This window comes from Leucoraja erinacea, chromosome 8 (genome assembly GCF_028641065.1).
Source record: "Leucoraja erinacea ecotype New England chromosome 8, Leri_hhj_1, whole genome shotgun sequence".
In the NCBI taxonomy this organism is placed as follows: domain Eukaryota; kingdom Metazoa; phylum Chordata; class Chondrichthyes; order Rajiformes; family Rajidae; genus Leucoraja; species Leucoraja erinaceus.
The window spans coordinates 38,847,045-38,866,514 of NC_073384.1; the positions used below are offsets into that span (position 1 = coordinate 38,847,045).

The 19,470-nt window shown below is 41.6% G+C and overlaps 3 protein-coding genes across 7 annotated transcripts in view; 1 reads left to right on the forward strand and 2 right to left on the reverse strand.

Moving 5' to 3' along the window:
- slc30a6 (solute carrier family 30 member 6) overlaps nucleotides 1–175 on the reverse strand; it is a 108,761-nt gene extending 108,586 nt beyond the window's left edge. The window contains exon 1 of the mRNA XM_055639538.1: nucleotides 1–175. Coding sequence (XP_055495513.1) covers nucleotides 1–175 — 175 coding nt within the window.
- LOC129699597 (protein CEBPZOS-like) lies at nucleotides 43–5,771 on the forward strand. 5 transcript variants are annotated; one of them, XM_055639546.1, is made up of 5 exons: nucleotides 43–151; nucleotides 1,353–1,490; nucleotides 4,290–4,334; nucleotides 5,298–5,387; nucleotides 5,475–5,771. In XM_055639546.1, exons 2-4 carry the CDS (start codon nucleotides 1,373–1,375, stop codon nucleotides 5,381–5,383), a joined length of 249 nt encoding a protein of 82 aa, XP_055495521.1. In that variant the 5' UTR covers nucleotides 43–151; nucleotides 1,353–1,372; the 3' UTR covers nucleotides 5,384–5,387; nucleotides 5,475–5,771. The 5 variants fall into 5 exon arrangements, with proteins under 5 accessions (XP_055495521.1, XP_055495520.1, XP_055495518.1 ...); XM_055639545.1 differs by lacking the exon at nucleotides 43–151 and adding an exon at nucleotides 242–380; XM_055639543.1 differs by lacking the exon at nucleotides 43–151 and adding an exon at nucleotides 395–720.
- cebpz (CCAAT enhancer binding protein zeta) overlaps nucleotides 5,240–19,470 on the reverse strand; it is a 24,651-nt gene continuing 10,420 nt past the window's right edge. The window contains exons 6-16 of the mRNA XM_055639537.1: nucleotides 18,639–18,692; nucleotides 17,400–17,502; nucleotides 14,104–14,172; nucleotides 12,290–12,356; nucleotides 10,742–10,839; nucleotides 10,345–10,402; nucleotides 8,755–8,948; nucleotides 8,200–8,289; nucleotides 7,582–7,640; nucleotides 5,909–5,990; nucleotides 5,240–5,575 (exon numbers count right to left, since the gene is read on the reverse strand). Of these exons, the coding sequence (XP_055495512.1) occupies nucleotides 5,442–5,575; nucleotides 5,909–5,990; nucleotides 7,582–7,640; nucleotides 8,200–8,289; nucleotides 8,755–8,948; nucleotides 10,345–10,402; nucleotides 10,742–10,839; nucleotides 12,290–12,356; nucleotides 14,104–14,172; nucleotides 17,400–17,502; nucleotides 18,639–18,692 (1,008 nt within the window). The 3' untranslated portion in view covers nucleotides 5,240–5,441. The remainder of the gene's footprint in view (nucleotides 5,576–5,908; nucleotides 5,991–7,581; nucleotides 7,641–8,199; nucleotides 8,290–8,754; nucleotides 8,949–10,344; nucleotides 10,403–10,741; nucleotides 10,840–12,289; nucleotides 12,357–14,103; nucleotides 14,173–17,399; nucleotides 17,503–18,638; nucleotides 18,693–19,470) is intronic.

Genomic DNA, 19,470 nt, shown 5'->3' on the forward strand with positions numbered 1-19,470 from the left:
CTTCTTCCTCCTGCACGCTCACCACATCCACCGTCACCATGTCCGGCTTGCCCAGCTCGATGCCGAACGGGGATATCTTCCTCTCGGTCACCCCCGACGGCACCACATCGGGCTTGGGCCCGAATTTGCGGGGATAATAATCCCCGCTCAGGTACCGCGACGTGTCTTCCGCCATCTTCGCCGCGGTTTCGGCCCCGCCTCCCGGGGCCTCTTAAAGCTGCGTCGCGACCGGGCCCGGTCGGCCGGGCAACGATGGCTGGACCCGGGCCCGGGCCTGGGGATGGTTGGCCTGGCAACGCTGGCCGGGGCCTGAACCCAGTTGGCCGGACAACGCTGACTCCGCGCTCAGTAGAGCTGTTCTTTTTTGCAGCTATCTTTCAGTATTATGATAGAATAAACATAACACAAAGTCTTGCATTTATACAGTGTGTCTGAACATTTTCGTGGAGCAATTCAGTTTAATATGCATTTAGCAACTTTTGGAAACCCTTAACGTTTTGGAATAAGGAAAAAAATGCTTCTGGGGAGAAATCTTGTTGAAATATGCGAATGCATGCGCGTTATATGGTATCCGGCACGGGTGGCGGACGCGTAATCGTCAGCGCTGGGTGTCCCGGGAATTGGGTCCTCGTCCTGCTGCTGCCGCCGCCGCGGCGCATCGTTAAAATCACCGGCCTGCAGAAAGAAGCCGCGAACTCTTCACTCTGGGTATTAGGGAATGTAAGGCGGGTAGTGAAATATCCGTGTCTCGGGCCTGTTGTCGAGGAGGTGGAGGGGGCAATTGGCCAGTGTCGCAGGCCAGGGCCTGCAAAATCAGTTGCCGTGGGTCTCGAGCTGGAGGTACTCAGCGGGTCGTAACCATATGCCTAGCCAAAAGTCTTTGAAATGCCACTAACGTGTCTGCTTCATCCACCACCCCAGCAGCGCGTTTGAGGCACTTGCCACCAAAGATCTTTGCTTGCCACCCTCTGTGTAAAACAAAATTGCCCTGCACGTCTCATTTCAACTTTGACCCTCTCACCTTAAAGTTATGCCATCAAGTATTTGATTTTTTTCATCTTAGGAACAACGTTGAGACTGTCAACCCTATATTTGCCTCGTTTTATACACTTCTATCAGGTCTCTCTGCAACCTCTGGCGTTCCAGAGAAAACAATTAATCTGTCCAAACAAAACTCTCCCTGTCCTTCTATCAGGCATCATTTTGGTAAACAAAAAAGCTGGATAAACTCAGCGGGTGCAGCAGCATCATTTTAGTAAAATTTGGCCAGCCACTTACATGCCTATCATTAGGCACAATGCATTCTTAACATATTCTCCAAAGCCTAATAAACCTGTTCAATGTATTCACAGACTCGCATCTTTTTTGAAGAATGGCACCTAAAACTATGGAACCAATAGCAAGACGACTTTTTAAGGGAGTTATATTCTTGGAGGTTCTAGGCGTAGCAGGAGCCTACTGGTTGTTCCATAGAATGAATGCAAGTCAAGGTAAGAATGACTGCTTTATAATTCATGTGAGAGGAGTTAGAATTAGGCTATTTGGCCCCTCAAGTCTACTCTGCTATTCAATCATGGCTGATCACTCTTTCCCTCTCAACCCCATTCTCCTGCCTTCTCCCCCGAAACCCATACTAATCGAGAATCTATCAATCTCTGCCTTGGATGTATGGTATAGTGCCTGTATATGGTACTAACACCATCATCAAGTATGCAGATGATACAACGGTGATTGGCCTCATCAGCGACATGGATGATTTCACGAAAGGTCACTGGGTCATAGGTCTTCACGCACGGAGCCGCAAAATCCAACTGGGGTACATACGTCACTTCCGGTACGTTATTGATGCTAGAAACGCGTACTTTCAAACCTGTTAAAAACCGCGAAAACGGTTAGTTTTTGCGCTGTAAATAACTGCAAGTCAGGGTGACCGTGAGACACAGCTATCCTACTTTAGAGTTCCAAAGATTAAGAAAAATGAAGGTAAAGAGAGGACAGAGCTGAAGGGAAAACAACAGCGGAAGTTGTTGGTCGTGCAGATATAAAGATAGAAAATATCAGGAATTATCGCGTTTGCTCACTGCATTTCATCAAAACTAAGGCATTATTGATGTTTTGATGAATAGCATCAATAACATGTACCGGAAGTGACGTATGTACCCCAGTTGTATTTTGCGGCTCCGTGTGTGAAGACCTATGACCCAGTGACCTTTCGTGAAATCACCCTATAGGGAGGGGGTCCAGCTCCCAGCAGCATGGTACGCTGACAATGATGAGTCGGCCTATAGGGAGGAGGTCCAGCTCCTAGCAGCATGGTGCGCTGACAACAACCTGGCCCTTAACTCCAAGAAGACCAAGGAGCTCATTGTAGACTTCAGAAGGTCTAGGGGTGGCACGCACACCCCCATCCATTTTAACGGGACGGAGGTGGAACGTGTTTCCAGCTTCAGGTTTCTGGGGGTCAACATCTCTGATGACCTCTCTTGGACCCACAATACCTCAACACTGGTCAAGAAGGCTCACCAGCGTCTCTTCTTCCTGGGGAGACTAAAGAAGGTCCATCTGTCTCCTCAGATTCTGGTGAACTTCTACCGCTGCACCATCGAGAGCATCCTTACCAACTGTATCACAGTATGGTATGGCAACTGCTCTGTCTCTGACCAGAAAGCACTGCAGAGGGTGGTGAAAACTGCCCAACGCATCACCGGTTCCTCACTCCCCTCCATTGAGTCTGTCTAAAGCAAGCGATGTCTGCGAAGGGCGCGCAGCATCGTCAAAGACTGCTCTCACCCCAACCATAGACTGTTTACCCTCCTCCCATCCGGGTGGCGCTACAGGTCTCTCCGTTACCGGACCAGCAGGTTCAGGAACAACTTCTTCCCTGCGGCTGTTACACTACTTAACTCTGCACCTTGGTGATTGCCAGTCACCGCCCCCCCCCCCCCCCCCCCCCCGGACACTCCTTCCCCCAGAAAAATTGCACTACCGCTACTGTTTGTACATATATATATTATTTTACTGTTCATTATTCTATGTTCGCTCTTCTGGGTGAGATGCTAACTGCATTTTGTTGTCTCTGTACTGTACACTGCATAATGACAATAAAGTTTGAATCTGAAAGAAAAAGATTGAATCTGAAATATCCACTGACTTGGCTTCCACAACCAAAAAGCCATTACATTAGAATTACCATTGTTCTGTTAATTAAACGTAAAGGCTCGTGTTCCAGGCGGGTCCCTGATTCCGTGGCGGGTGAGCCAGGCCTGTTGTCGGGGTATGGCGGCGGCTCGCCGGAACCAACCCAACAACCTGTCAGCTATGGGTGAGCCTTCCAGGAGTATAGCTCCAGTTTAAATCTCAGGATCTTAAGTGCAGACTGGCTTCTCCACTATGACATGAAGACACCCTTCCACGTCAAATAGGTAGCAGAATTACTCATGAGAAATATGATTACATTTCAAGCCAGATTTAACAGGACATGTTACTTCCCAGCTGTAAGTCCAATTTTAGAAAATACAATTCTGATGTTTTAATAGATTTTCAAAATAAAAAGGGATTTAAAGAAACTTATGTTTTTAAAAGGGGGATAAAGCATGGAAATAGGCCCTTCAACCCAACTCATTCATATCAGTCAAAATGTCTCATCTGGTTGATATATCCCTCTAAACCTTTCCTATCCCTAGGAGCATGGAATTGTCTTTAAAAACAATTAATGGTACTTACATCAACTAACTCCTCTAGCAGCTTGCTCCATATACCTAGCACCCTATGTTTGAAAAAGTTGCACCTCGGATTCCTATTTCCCCCCCCCCCCCCCCCCCCCCCCCCCCTTATCTTAAACCTACGTCCTCTGGTTCTTGATTTCCCTACCCTGGGTAAAATACATTCACCCTATGTATTCCCCTCATGACATCCTTCTTATAGCAGGGTGACCAAACTTGAACACAATACCTTAAATGTGGCCTCACCAACATCTTGTTCAACTGTAGCATAACATTCAAACCTCTCCACTAAACTGACTGATGAAGGCCAATATGCCAAAAGCACCCTTGACCATCCTATCTACCTGTGACACTACTCGATCCCTCTGCCCTACAACACTCCCTGCGGCCCTCCCACTGACTGTGAACATCCTGCCCTGGTTTTACTTCCCAAAATCCAACACCTGACACTTACCTGCATTGAACTCCATTAGCCATTCTTCTCCATTAAGTATTCTCAGGTGATTTTGTACAGTATTTTAACTGCAGTTTAAAGCAATGTACAGTGAACATGCATTTATCTTCCAGAGTTCAGATATAAAGTAAACAGAAGGTTTCCCTCCATTTTAGAAGGTGAGAACTATTACACGTTTATGCCTTGTTTGGAAGTTTCCAAGTAGCATTTTAATTTGGGGCTGCATCGATAGTACGTTTACACAGAATTTAAAAAATGAATCAAGATCCAAATTTAAAGTGTGTGCCTGTAAATGTTTTAAATATATAGAAAATATAAAATACACTTTCATCTGTGTTCTACACTAGCACACAATGTACAAACAGTTATGATCCTGACCTTATCATTCAATGACCCTGCTTCCATGTTTTCCTGAAATGAACTGAAAATAAAGCATGGTGACTCAGCTGGTAGAGCTGCAGTCTCACAGCGTTAGAGACTTGTGTTCGATCCTGACCTGGGGTGCTCTTCCTGTGACCACGCTATCTACCTGTGACACTACTCGATCCCTCTGCCCTACAACACACCCCATGCCCCCCCCCCCCCACTGAGGTTTCCTCTGGGTGTCAGTCACATATCATGGAAACAAGCCCTTCTGCCAAATTGTCCATGCTGACCAATATGCCCCATCTAAGCTAGTTCCATTTGCCCATGTTTGGGCCATATTCCCTCTAAACATTTCCTATTCACGTACCTGCCAAGTGTCCTTTAAATGCTGTTTTGCCTCAATATAATGTGACATTACACAAAGTCAAACAGCCCAGAAAGTTTGAACATAGTGCAGAACAACACCAGAATAGGCCTTTCAGCTCACAATGTCTTAACCTATAGTAACTGCCTCCACCACCTCCTCTAGCAACTTGTTCCATAATACTTATTCCTCAATCATTTATGTACTTTAAATCTATAACTCATTAAGTACATTTTATCTCAACCCTCAATCATTCATGCAAAATTAAAAAATCTAACTGCAGTACTGTGCCTTTTCTTTATTAACTGTGGGCAGCTTAAAAGATAGAAAATATGCAGACAAATCCATCATTTAATTTATTAATTCAAAATATATTGTTTACACTTTTCAGTTTATTATAAATCCAATGAATGGGCAGGAATTTATGGAGCTAGAGAAATTGATCAGGAAACCTGGTCCAGCAAACATAATCAATAATCATGTAAGTATAAAGTCTAATACAAGTCTGATCTCGTATAAAAATTGTTCATCTCTTCTACTTTAAAAATCTTTTCTTCTTATTTTTCAGCCCCTTGGCCCTGAACTTGTTCTTCTGCATTCGGAGTGTACGTGTATCTCTGCCTCTGATCCAGGCGTCACGATCAGATTCCCACTGTAGCTGCTTTACACCTGGGAGGGTCAAGCAATACATGTTTGAGACTTAGTAGTGAACCACAATTCTTTTCATGGGTAAGTTTGCCCAACATGACTGAAATCTATCAAAGTGTGAGGATGTCTTCTCTTGATAAAATAAAATAAATGATCTGATTTTCACAAATGTAAATACATTGTTCAAAAATTAAAACTGATTTAAAAAAAAGTAAGCAGATATGTTTGAATAAGTTTTTGCTTAAACACCATGGAGTCCTCGTGCATATTGTGATCCATGCAGTATTTACTACATCTTACATGCTGAGATATTTAACTAAAGTTACTTTCAACTAAAGTTAGTCAATTACTTACTCGCTTTATCTTTGTTTGCCATTGCATTAATTCCAATGTTGTCAAATTTTGATCCTGCATTTTCATCAAGTAGGCAACCAAACTTTCGAAAGAGGAAAAAAAAGATTAAATCCACTTCAAATAAAATAATTGCTACAAAATAGTGTACTTACTACAAGAGGATACTTTGCGTGCAGTTTTTGGTCTCCAAATCTGAGGAAGGACATTATTGCCATAGAGGGAGTGCAGAGACGGTTCACCAGACTGATTCCTGGGATGTCAGGACTGTCTTATGAAGAAAGACTGGATAGACTTGGTTATACTCTCTAGAATTTAGGAGATTGAGAGGGGATCTTATAGAAACTTAAAAAATTCTTAAGGGGTTGGACAGGCTAGATGCAGGAAGATTGTTCCCGATGTTGGGGAAGTCCAGGACAAGGGGCCACAGCTTAAGGATAAGGGGGAAATCCTTTAAAACCGAGATGAGGAGAACTTTTTTCACACAGAGAGTGGTGAATCTCTGGAACTCTCTGCCACAGAGGGTAGTCGAGGCCAGTTCATTGGCTATATTTAAGAGGGAGTTAGATGTGGCCCTTGAGGCCAAGGGGATCAGAGGGTATGGAGAGAAGGCAGGTACGGGATACTGAGTTGGATGATCAGCCATGATCATATTGAATGGCGGTGCAGGCTCGAAGGGCCGAATGGCCTACTCCTGCACCTAATTTCTATGTTTCTATGTTTCTATGTTTACGAGGATGTTGCTAGGATTCGAGGATCTGAGCTATAGGGAGAGGTTGAGCAGGCTAGGACTCCAATCCTTGGAGGCAGGAGCATGAGGGATGATCTTATAGAGGTATAAAATCATGAGAGGACTAGATCAGGTAAATGGACAGAGTCTCTTGCCCAGAGTAGGTGAATCGAGGACCAGACGATATAGGTTTGAGGTGAAGGGGGACAGATTTAATAGAAATCCGGGTGGGTAACATTTTCACATAAAGGATGATGGGTGTATGGAACGAGCTGCCAGAGGCAGGGACTATTGCAATGCTTAAGAAACAATTAGACAGGTACATAGATAGGACAGGTTTAGAGGGATATGGGCCAAATGCAGGCAGGTGGGACTAGTGTAGATGGAACATATTGGTTGTTGGTGCTGGCAAGTTGTGCTGAGCGGCCTATTTCCACGTTGTTTGACTAAGGTTTATTCAGCATCTTTCTTAATTGAACCTAGTCCAAGCCTAACTATATAAGAACCAAGTCTAATCTAATAGAGCTGCTGCCTCACAGCACCAGAGACCAGAGTTTGATCCTGACGCAGGTGCTATCTGTGTGGAGTTTGCATGTTCTCTATGACCACGTGGGTTTTCTCCGGGTGCTCCGGTTTCCTTCCACATCCCAAAAAAGATGGTTTGTAGGTTAATTAGCCTATGTAAAATGGATAATTGTGTGTAGGGAGTGGATGCATAAACAAAATAACAGAACTAGTCGACATTTGATTGATGGCCGATGGAGGAGCCAAAGGGCCTGTTTCCAAACTGTTTCTCTAAACTATATTTAATTGTTCCAAATGCAACAAGTGGACCAGAATTACACATGCACAGAAAAGCTGCCTAAACTAAAGCAAGGGCCAGGACTGATGCAGTGATAATTGGCACCTTATGTAAACAATTTTAAAAGGACACTGTAGTACTTACCTCTTCAGCTGCAGCAAACATATTGGTGTCATCCTTAAAACCCCTTTTCTGTTTCTTTCCTGTAACAAAGACAAGTCATTATGAACATTTTTAGAAAAAGTTGAAATGGGGCAAAAAAAAAAAAACTACTGAAGGAACTCAACAGGTCAGGCAGCAGAGGGAAATAGACGGACAAGGGTCCCGACCTTAAACACCTGTAACTTGAATAAAGGTTCCGACCTGAAACATTGTCTGTCCATTCCCCTTCGCAGATGTCGCCTGACACACAGTTACTCCAGCAATTAGTTTCTTCATCAAGAGTCCAGCTTCTACAGTCTCTTGTGTCGCCATTGATTGATTGCTCATCATAGCCGCAAGGACTAATAGCAGTACTAAATAGTTCCAAGATTCTGGCACAGACTTTTATCCAGCAGCTGGCGAGGATAGGGTGAAGCTTGGTACCACACACACTCACAATCAAATCGCACATCATGATCCACCCTCACAGCATATTCATAAGTAACCATAATGGCATGATGTCACAGTATTTGAGTAATGAAATTAGTAAAAAAGTATAAACTTCAGAAAACATTTTGCAACCTCAATTTTATTCCACAGAATAACGTAATTTTCTTTTACCTGTAATGTGTTTCGAGAAATCCAAATCTTCACTTTTTTTCCTTTTACCAGGCTTATTACTTTTCTTCATTGCTGCTCCACTGTCAACCTCTATATATTAACAAAATCATTATATATCTTGTTTTTGGTTAAGTATTTTCCATTAAAATATATATTTTTTTGATTATACAACATGTATTCCATAACCATCAAGGATAAATAAGAAGAAGTTTGAATTTATAGAAAGGTTAACTGCAAATGCACCATTTTACAATTTTCTGAACTTGAAAATAGAAAATAGAACTTGTATTTAGTGCAATACTTGAGCTTAGCTTATTGTCACGTTTACAGAGGTACACAGTGAAAAGCTTTTGGTGCGTGCTAACCAGTCAGTGGAAAGACTGTACATAATTAGGATGCTGCCTGCACACCTACTTTCCTAGTTATGAATGGGCATGAAATTAAGTACCATCAAATATGAGAAATATAGGTTAGTTTCCTTGAGTAAATGTTGGCTATAGTATCCATACTGGAGAGTGGTATCTTATTCAACAGTGCAGAATACACAAATAGTACCTTCATCATCTGGATTATCCATGAATACACCACCGTCTTCTCCCACCATTTCACCAAAGTCTTCCTCGTCCATGCTTCCTAATGACACTTCTTCATCTTCCAAGTTACTCATATCATCATCATCATCACTGAGGTCTGAATCAACTTCCTTATCAATTACTTTTGCTTCTTTTGATGATTTCTTTTTCATATTACTGTGAACATTATAGACAATTTTTTTACGGTTAGTGATTTTAAAATTTTCAATTGCCTCATTCTGATAACAACCACAAGATTCTGAAATAGGTATTGTGAAATTGCCTAAGCAGTAAGTAATATGTCATTTGCCTTCCTTCTATACTTTTATGATACACATTACAGTGCCCCTTTGTCTTCTGCTGTTGCCAGACAAGGGTGTACAGGATAGACACAAAGTGCTGGTGTAACTCAGCGGGTCAGGCAGCATCTCTGGTGAAATCTTTAGTGTAGTGGATACTGCTGATCCCCTACACAATTAATATTCTACTTTGCCTTTAGTTTGTATTAGTACATCTTCACAGTAAATCAGATATTACTTAATTAATAATGTAGAGAAAATTTGCATCGTATCCTAACATGCAAATAGACCTACAAGGAATTTGACCATGTGAAGGTAGGTGGAATTTGTTTACTTTGGCCTCATGTTCGGCACAGACATTTTGGGCAAACTCCACACAGACAACCCGAGGTCAGGAACAAACTGGAGTCTCTGGTGCTGTGAGGCAGCAGCGCTACCAGCAGTGCCAATGTGCTGCCCCCCACAATGAAGGGAGGTGGGGGGGAAGTATGTGTGTGCGCGTTTAGTGGTAGAATCCTGTTGAAATAGTGACAATCGTGGAGGAAGATTCTTTGAATATGTGGGATAACAGACAACATAGATCAAAACAGCGCAGTCATGAAAGGTTTTATGTAAATTCATGTTTCTGTGCAGAACTCCATTTAGAAAGCAAGGGTGGCTCCGAACTGCCAATTCTTTTGACACTTTATTGTAACTTCACACCCACTCTGGTCTCTGTTTCGTTTAGTTTATTGTCATGTGTATTGCAAGATAGTGAAAGGTTTTTTTGCTTAGCTAACCCTATCCAGTCACCAAAAAGACGATACATGATTACAATCAAGTCGTGCACAGTATACAGATACATGATAAAGGGAATAACGTTTAGTGCATGATAAAGTCTGATTAAAGATAGTCTAAGGGTCTCCAATGAGGTAGATGGGAGGTCAGGACTGCTCTCTAGTTGGTGATAGGATGGTTTTGACATCCTACACCATGGTCTACCTAAGTTCCGTTGGGTACATTGAAGCCTTTAGAACGAAGTATCAAATTTAACTATTTCAGGTAAGCATATAATTTTTATTCCCCCTCCATAGATGTGTTGTCAGAGTGGTGCAATCTTCAGTGATTCTTTTAGAATTTGCTGTTTTTGTTTTGAATATCCAGCATCTGCAGTTTTTTGCTTTAATGTTCAGATTAAACATCAGTTAGTACAAAAATCTGGACCAGAAGTATTGATGAAAGAATAGGATAAATATTTTCAAAATAAAATGTTAGTGAGTTTGATTGTACATTACCTTGCAAAATCTAAACTGTCTTCGATTTTTTTATAATATTTTTCCCCTTCAAGGGAATCTGCAAATGATAAATGGCATGTTAAATGGTTGACTTGTACTTCAGACAATATACAGTTGGTTAATCATTTGAGGTGAACTATGGTTTACAAACATTATTTTAACGCAAGTGAAAGTCTATTAATTACAACACACAAAACTCCCCAAAATTTAGTGACTCTAGAGATACAGTGTGGAAACAAGTTTGGCCCACCGAGTCTGCGCCAACCAGCGTACACTAGCACTATCCTAGCCAGGATTGAACCCAGGTCTCTGGCACTGTAAGGCAGCAATTCTACCACTGTGCTGCCCTGTGTACCTTTCTTCACAATATTTAAATATCTAGATGAATAAAAGTTACCAAGCATTTGCTCGAACTCATCATCGTCCACATCTGCCACCGTTTCTTCACCTCGAGGTCTTTGTGATTTTTGCGTTGCGTCAAGTTTTTTGTAATACCTGAATAAGATTCATGTGTAATAATTAGGTATTTCAGATCTTACATTGTTTCGTGACATGATCTGATAATTTTGCCACTAGAATCAGCAATAATTCTGCGTCAGTGCAACCATAATCTATTCACTACATTCAGCCTACCCCATATCGACCAGATTAAGTGATTAGAATGCGTTGACAAATTGCTACTAGTTGTACATGGTAGTTCATTGCTTTTAATGAACTACCGGGTTTAAAAGCTATGCACAATTAGTTGCATGCAATTAAAGTAAAAAATCCATTCAATTATTTCTAAATGAAACATACAATCACAGGGCATGGAAACAGGCCCCTCGGCTCAACTTGTCCATGCCGCCAAGATGCCCCATCAAAGCTAGTCCCATCTGCCTGCATTTGGCGCATATCTCTCTAAACCTTCCTATCTATGTACCAGTCCAAATGGTACAATTGTACCATTGTTTTACAATGATACAACATTATAATGTTGTTATGGTACCTGCTTCTAGTTTCTGTAGCAGCGTGTGAAAACATTGCCACCTAGGTTCCCAATTAAATCATTCCCCTCTCACTTTAAACCAATGTCCTCCGGTTCTCGATTTCCCTACTCTGGTTAAAAGACTGCATTCACCCCATTTATACACCTTATGATTTTATACATGTTCAATACGCATTTCAATAGAATCATAGTCATACAGCATGAAAACAGGCCCTTCAGCCTAATTTGCCCAAGCAGATCAACATGCCGTAATGTATCCATGAGGAGTGGTTTACCACAATTAGACAATTAAACGCAGGAACAGAATTGCCATGAGAACCTCACAGGAGACCATTGAAAACATGCAAAGATTTGTTGCTCGTGGTGCATATAAATTCAGATGAGGAAACCACCTTGTCAGTTTGTGTCTCAGTAGCATTACAAAGTTTGAATAATCGCTAACAGTTCACTTTCAAACTCCAGAGACTTGTGCACAAAGATTTAGACTGGCACTCCAGGGCTGCACCAAGGGAACGTTATATTGGGATCATTCTTTCAGGTACAAGGTTTAAAAAAATTATATTAAAAATGGTCTCAGCCAATATTTATCTTTCACCCAAAAGCTCCAAAACTGATTGGCAGGACATTATCAAATAAATGAATTACCGGTACATAAATTTTCCTACGTTACAAAAAGCTAGACATCATGAGCTACTCAATGGGTGCAATACATTCACTGACACCCTGAAGTCATGAAAGGTGCTATATAAACTCATGTTTCTATTTTTAAGCGTTAAGGACTAATACAAATTTTCCCCAGTGGAAATAATCTAAAGGTTCTTAAATATTCTTTTCCTTATTTGCCTATGTATGTTCCTCTGTATATCAATATGTTGCCTGATCATGATTCTTTTTAGTTACATGTAATTATATAACATTTAACCAAAGTCTAAATGTCATTAAATAATCCAAACTTACCTATGGAAAAATATTTCATCCACTGGGATCTGGCTCTCCTCCCGTTCGATAAATTTCTGACTATTTACTGCGGATATACAAACCATATGGACATTAATAACATTCTCAAATCCTACTTTAGACAAAGTCATAACTTTAAATCCAAAATTCAACTCATTTGCAAGTTTAAATAAAGTATAATTTAGATGATATGCCAAATTATTTTGAAGAGAAATGAAATAATAAACACAACGCATCGAACTGCGAATGCATTGGTACTGTAATACAGAGTAGGTAAGCAGTTAAGATTGGTTTAATTTGGCATAATGTTCAGCGCAAATATGGTGGGGCGAAAGGCCTGTTCCTGTTGCTTTTCTATGTTTGATCAGATCTACAATGTACAAAAACACGTGTTTAAAAGGATATTGGGATGAGGATAGGTGATTGTGAGTGGGATATTTGTTATACTGATTGTATTGGGAAGGGTGATTATAGAGTGATGGGTTGTATATATGACTAAGATACTGTATAGTATGTGAGGGGTTTTTCTTTTATTTTTATTGGTTTCTTTTTTGTATGGCTTTGTAAATATTTGATTAGTGTTCAAATGTAAATAATTTGGTGTACATATAGTGGCTGGTGTACATATGGTGTACATATAACTGCTAAATTTGTATAAGATAATTACAAGCAGTTGAATAAGGGGTGGGAATTAATAAGCTTTGGATTCTTCCTGCTCCTTTTCGGACACATATGATTTCATTTATTTATAGATATTGTTTATGACACTTTATAAATATTTTTGTTTTGTTTTTTGTATGCTGTTTCGCACTTGCTTTTTATTCTTTTATTCTGTTCGAAATAAATAAAATAATAAAAAAATAATAAATAATAATAATAAAATAAATCGTCTATGCTTTTAGAACATGAAAAACACAACACACCAGGAAGAATCATTAAAGCTTAGATCACAGGAACTCGTAGATCACAAGCACAATGCACATGCTTACTAATGTACTTTTTATGTATTGATTATGTATGATATTTATATTCCTGCCAAGGCAGATATTATTTTCCAGCCTCATGGGTAAGCCTGGAGGCAAAGGTCAGACTAAGTAAGGATAACAGATTTCCTCCTTGTTTTGAAAAATGACAATTCAGTCTTCACGGTCACCATTAGTGATGCCTACCATCTTTGCATTCTAGATTTAATTTTTTTAAACTTAACACTCGCCCAGCTCATGTCATAAATCTAAGATAGACTAAAAATTCTGGAGTAACTCAGCGGGTCAGGCAGCATCTCTGGAGAAAAGGAATAGGTGACGTTTCGGGTTGGAACCCAAATAGAGACGGTCAGAACAAAATGGGGTCGGCAACAGATGACCTTAGGAAGAGTGGAGGCGGGGCAAGGTGTGCTAACAACGGATACAAGGGTGTGAACAGCACAACGACTAGGGTGAGGGGGGGGGGGGGGGGGGGAGGAATTCAGGAGTTACTTGAAATCAGAAATCAACTTTCACACCTCTGGGTTGTAAACTGTACAAGCAAAATATAAGGTGCCGTTCCTCCAATTTGCTCGTGGCCTCACTCTAAAAGGCTTGGAGGTGGCCCAGGACAGAGATCAGTATGGAAATGGGAGTTAAAATCTAGTTGGATGGGCATAACCTAGGCAACTTGAATTTAGTTTGCAAAACAAATTGGTGCTCGTTTGTACACCTAAGATTCTCAAGGAGATGCAGTGTTCCAAGACTTTGAATGGAAGCTGATGCAAAAGGAAGAAAATGCATTAAAACTAATATATCCAAAATAAGACTATTCACTTGTCAATTAATTACCTGGCAATTTATGTGGATCATTCAACAGAAGCCTCTGTTTGGGTTGCATCACAATGCTGTCAGTGTTGCCTGCAAAGACATAACATGCACTGTAGTGAGAACACTATAATCAGAAAAATAAACATAAAGGATGGAAATAATGAGTGCAATCAGACTAACAAACAATGATCCGTTTTCCAACCACCCAGCACTCCAGTAATCACTGAGGGAGATGTGGAAAACATCGGGCAATTTTACAAAATCACGGAAAATTCTTGTTGACTTTAGCAGATCAGAGCACAATTTACAGTATAATGAAGGGAATATTGATGGGGGTTCAAAATAGACCAACTGGATAAATATTTTTGAACATCATTAAAAATTACTTTTGAGTCAAAAAACATTCTACACAAAATACCATGGTACAGTCATTTGAAGGCAATTTTTGTATACCCATGGCCGTCCGAAGGGGGGGTGAGTTGGGTGCAACTGCACCCCCTCTTCCCCCCCCCCCCAGAGTAAGAAAAAATCCTGAGGGGAAAAAAAAGGGAAAAATATCAGCGTTTCCACTTTGTCGGAAAAGCGCCTAAAATTCTGGTTCCGACCGCTGGATGATTTGGGAGAAAAAAATGTGACCATGTGCAGTTGGGGAAGCGACGCAAATTGACGCCTTCTCTCCGCGCGTGCGCAGTGGGCCCAGGCGGGATCAGACTGCCATTTGCACTCCACACATTGAGCTCGGTGCCTCGTGTCGTCTACTCCAGGTAAGTAGTGGAATATTGCGTTGCCGGAGGGGGAGTCTGTTTTTTACCAGGAGACCGTTCGGGCGGGAGTGGCTTAATCTGATCCCAGCGGCTGTAACCCCAACACCAGACGCCGCTGCGGCAGGGCCCACTCCCCTCCCCTTGCAGCCGGGGCCCCAAGCCATCTTCCCCCCACGCCAGCCCCGCTGGGCCCACGCCACCCCCGCTCGACCCACCGCCCCCGCTGGGCCCACGCAACCTTCATCTTCGCCCCCCCCCGCCAGAGAGGGGGGGGAGGATGTGGGAGGGAGAGAGAGAGAGGGGAAGGGAGGGGAGCGAGAGATGGGGGAGGGAAGAGGGAAAGGGGGATTATCTTTAGTGAGATTGCAAAATTAAGGTAGGTTTTAGAGCTATTATATTTTCTCCATATGAATAATTTTAAATAATATCAAACAATTGGAACTGCTTTCTTTTACTTGATAACAATACTGCAAAATATGAATTCCATAGTTTGTGACATAAATATACATTTTAATGGGATCATTATATACAAATGTAACATTTCCATTTTGAGATCGAGGGGGTGGGGGCAAATATGCATCAAGCCGATAGCCTAATCGTTAAAGAGTTAAAAGATAGTCTAATCGATAAAGAGCTGAGAAGAGGAATCAGAGCTGCCAAGGAAAGGTACTCTGAGAAGTTGAGGAGCAAGTTCTCAGCTAGTGACTCTTCTTCAGTTTGGAAGGGCTTGCAAGAAATCACCAGCTATAAGAGGAAAGCCCCCCGCTCTTTGGACAATCGTCAGCTGACGAACAACCTGAATGAGTTTTACTGCAGGTTTGAAAATCAGAAACGTAACCCTGGTACCCCTCCCCAACAAACACAGCCAGACCCCAGTCTTCAAAGAATGGACCCTGCACCCTCTCCTTCCCATTCACCACTTCACACCTACTTAAGGCAAGACTCCAGTATGAAAAGAGTGGATCCTTTCCCACCCCAACCAACACTTCACACCAAATTACTCATTTTTAAGCAGTCCCTGCAAAGATGTACTGTCCCTGCCTGCTTCAAAGTCTCCACTATTGTCCCTGTGCCCAAAAAGGTAAGGATTACTGGTCTTAATGACTATAGGCTTGTCACACTGAACTCTTTGTCATGAAGACCGTTGAAAGGCTTGTGCTGGCCAAGCTGAAAAATATCATAATCCCTCTGCTGGACCCTCTGCATTTTGCATATTGGGCCAATAGATCTGTGGATGACGCAGTCAATCTGGGCCTGCACCTCATCCTCCAGCACCTCGACCGCCAGGGGACCTATGTGAGGATTTTGTTTGTTGATTTTAGCTCTGCATTCAACACCATTGTGCCAGAGCTACTAAGCTCCAAACTTTCTGAGTTGACTGTGCCTGAATCCCTCTGTTGGTGGATCATCAGCTTTCTGACAGGAATCTTTGTACTCTTTTCAGTTTGACATCTTTCCTATAACATGGTGCCCAGAACTTAACACAATATTCTAAATGCAGTCTCAATTGATCCAGATCCTGCTGCAATCTTTCATAACCATCTTCACTATATGCAAAACTACTTACTTCTGTATCATCAGCAAACTTGCTAATCTTGCCCTGTTCTGTGACGTTTCACAGAGTGCTGGAGTAACTCAGCGGGTCAGGCTGAGTATAGAGGTTGGAAGGTCATATTGCAGTTGCATAAGAAGGTGGTGAGGCCGCATTCAGAGTATTGTATTCAGTTCTGGGCACCATGTTATAGGAAAGATGTCATCAAACTGGAAAGGGTACAGTGAAGATTTACGAGGATGTTGCCAGGACTAGAGGGCCTGAGCTAAATTAAGATGTTGAGTAGGCTGGGACTCTATTTCATGGAGCACAGGAGGATGAGGGGTGAGGGTGTATAAAATCATGATTTTAAAATATATGGTTGAGTCTTTTGCCCAGAGTAGGTGAATCGAGGAGCAGAGGACATAAGTTTAAGGTGAAGGGCAAAAGATTTAATAGGAATCTGAGGGGTATGTTTTTCACACAAAGGGTGGTAGGTGTATGGAACAAGCTACCAGAGGATGTAGTTGAGGCAGGGACTATCGCAATATTTAAGAAACAGTTAGACAGGTACATGGATAGGACAGGTTCGGAGGGATATGGATCAAACGTGGGCAGGTGAGACTAGTGCAGATGGGACATGCTGGGCCAAAAGGCCTGTTTCCACACTGTATCACTCTATGACTATCTATCTTTCCCTCTCAAACCCATCCTCCTGCCTTCTCCCCATTACCTCTGTCACCCGTAACAAGAATCTATCAATCTCCTCCTGAAAAATGTCCATTGACTTGACCTCAACAGCAATATAAAAACTGAAACATTTGTTCCAAGGATATAAATTGTGAAATAAGACAAGTGCACATGCATAGGAAATGCACAAATTGCAATTAAAATAACAATGAACAATGATCACAAGCTTATTACTCAACTAAATTATAGAATAATATGCATACATGATTGCAGTAAGATGAAACAGTAACTTCCATGTAAACGCTAATAGGTTTGTTACTGACACTGTTTACCTTTGCCTTTGCTCTGTTTGGGATTTCTGTACACAAAGCGATCAAGAAATCTCATTAATGTGAAATCCTGCAGGGGGTCTCCAGAATATTGGATGCGATTACCCTACAGGAAGATCATACAAGCAGTTTTTATTTCCAATTCATACAGCGAATACCACAAACATAGGAGAGGAGGTCATATCAAGTCTCCTCTGTCATTCAATATAAAAGCAGCTGGTCAGTCATACAGCATTGTAACGGGCCCTTCAGCACAACTTGCTCATGCCGACCAAGATGCCTCGTCAACTCTAGTCCTACCTGCCTATATTCCTCTACACCTTTCCTATCCATGTACCTGTTCAAATGTTCTTTAAATGTTGTTGTTACCTGCCTCAACTAGGGGGTAGTTGACTCCTTTCTGTACCAACTACATATAGCTCTCATCTTTCTAACCCTTCCCTAAATAACGAAGTTAATAGGTGTAATTATCTCTCATTTGAGATTCTCACAAGTGGTAACACACCACCTTGTCACTTAGGATGTTGTTTATTTCAATAACATCTCTCATTTTACTTAACTTCAAAGAATATAGATCTTTTTTTAAAGCTGTTCATGTCAGAGCAACCTTTGATCCCTCTTAGCCGAGTAAATCTACTGCAGATTGCTTCCACTGCCAGTATATCCTTTATTAAATAAGAGCATCAAAACTGTGTACAGTATTGCAGGTGTGGCCCACACCAACAACACTCTGTGTTTTTAAACCCCCTACCTCGTGCAATGAAGGTCAATCTGCCATTTTCTTTCTAACCATTTGCTGCACCGGCATGCTACCCTTTCTTACCTCATGCACCACAGTATGTAGATCACTCTGTATATCATTCACTTGCAAATACTCTCCATTTAGATAATAATTTACCTTTTTATTTCTCTCAAAAAAAGTGCATGGCCCAAATTTCCTTACATTAAACTCTACTTGCCACGTTTTTTGCCCTTGGATTGGACGAGTTATAACATTGTGAAGAGTCTAATAATTCAATGATGCCAGAATAAATGTGCTTCTGTAGTCTGTGGAGCTCCAGTCCTCAGGGGGGAAATAACATTGAAAAGGGGAGAACATACTGATGGAATATTTTAGCAACCTTAGCAACTTTAATAAGGAAATACTGACTACTTAAAAAGTCATTGATTAACAATTTTGTTGACAGAACATACAGGAAAGAGACAGAGAAACAGCAATCATGCAAACCAGGAGTACCTTACCTGCAGGATAGTTGTTGCAAAGAGTGCCACAGATGGATGAAAATGTTCACTCAACTGCGTGAAAGAAAATGTGATCAATCCAAAATATTATGATTAAAAAAGAAACTTCCCTTTGCCGTACTTATTTACAACTTTCCCATCCAAAAACACAATACTTCAAGAGGAATTTAATGTTCCCTAAATGATTAAGTCATAGAGCAAGGACACGAAAAATGAGCCCTTCGGCCCATGATGCCCCATCTATACTAGTCCCACTTGCCTACGTTTGGCCCATATCCCTCAAAACCTTTTCTTTCCATGTACCTGTCCAAATGTTTGTTAAATGTTGTGAAAGTACCTGCCTCAACGACCTCTGGCAGTTTGTTCCATATACCTACTACCCACTGTGTGAAAAAGTTGTTCCTCAGGTTCCTGTAAAATCTTTTCCCTCTCACCTTAAACCTATGTCCTCTGGTTCTTTATTCCCTAACTCTGGGTAAAAGACACTGTGCATCTGCCCTATATTTCCCCCTGATGATCTTATACACCTCTAGAAGATCGCTCCTCATCCTCCTCTGCTCCGAGGATGTTGAAGAGGAAAGAATCCTATCAGAACTGTCAGTTAGAATGGTTTTGTCAAGTTTAATAGTTTTTCCTTGTACCCAAAACCCAATTTAACAACTTGCCGTGGATCCCATGGACCTTCATCTTTTAGAGCAGTCTCCGATGCTTAGATTTTAGTTTAGTTTTGTAGATACAGCGTGGAAACAGGCCCTTTGGCCCACCGAGCCCACACCGACTAGTGATCATCCCGTACCCTAGTTCTATCCCACACATCAGGGACCATTTACAA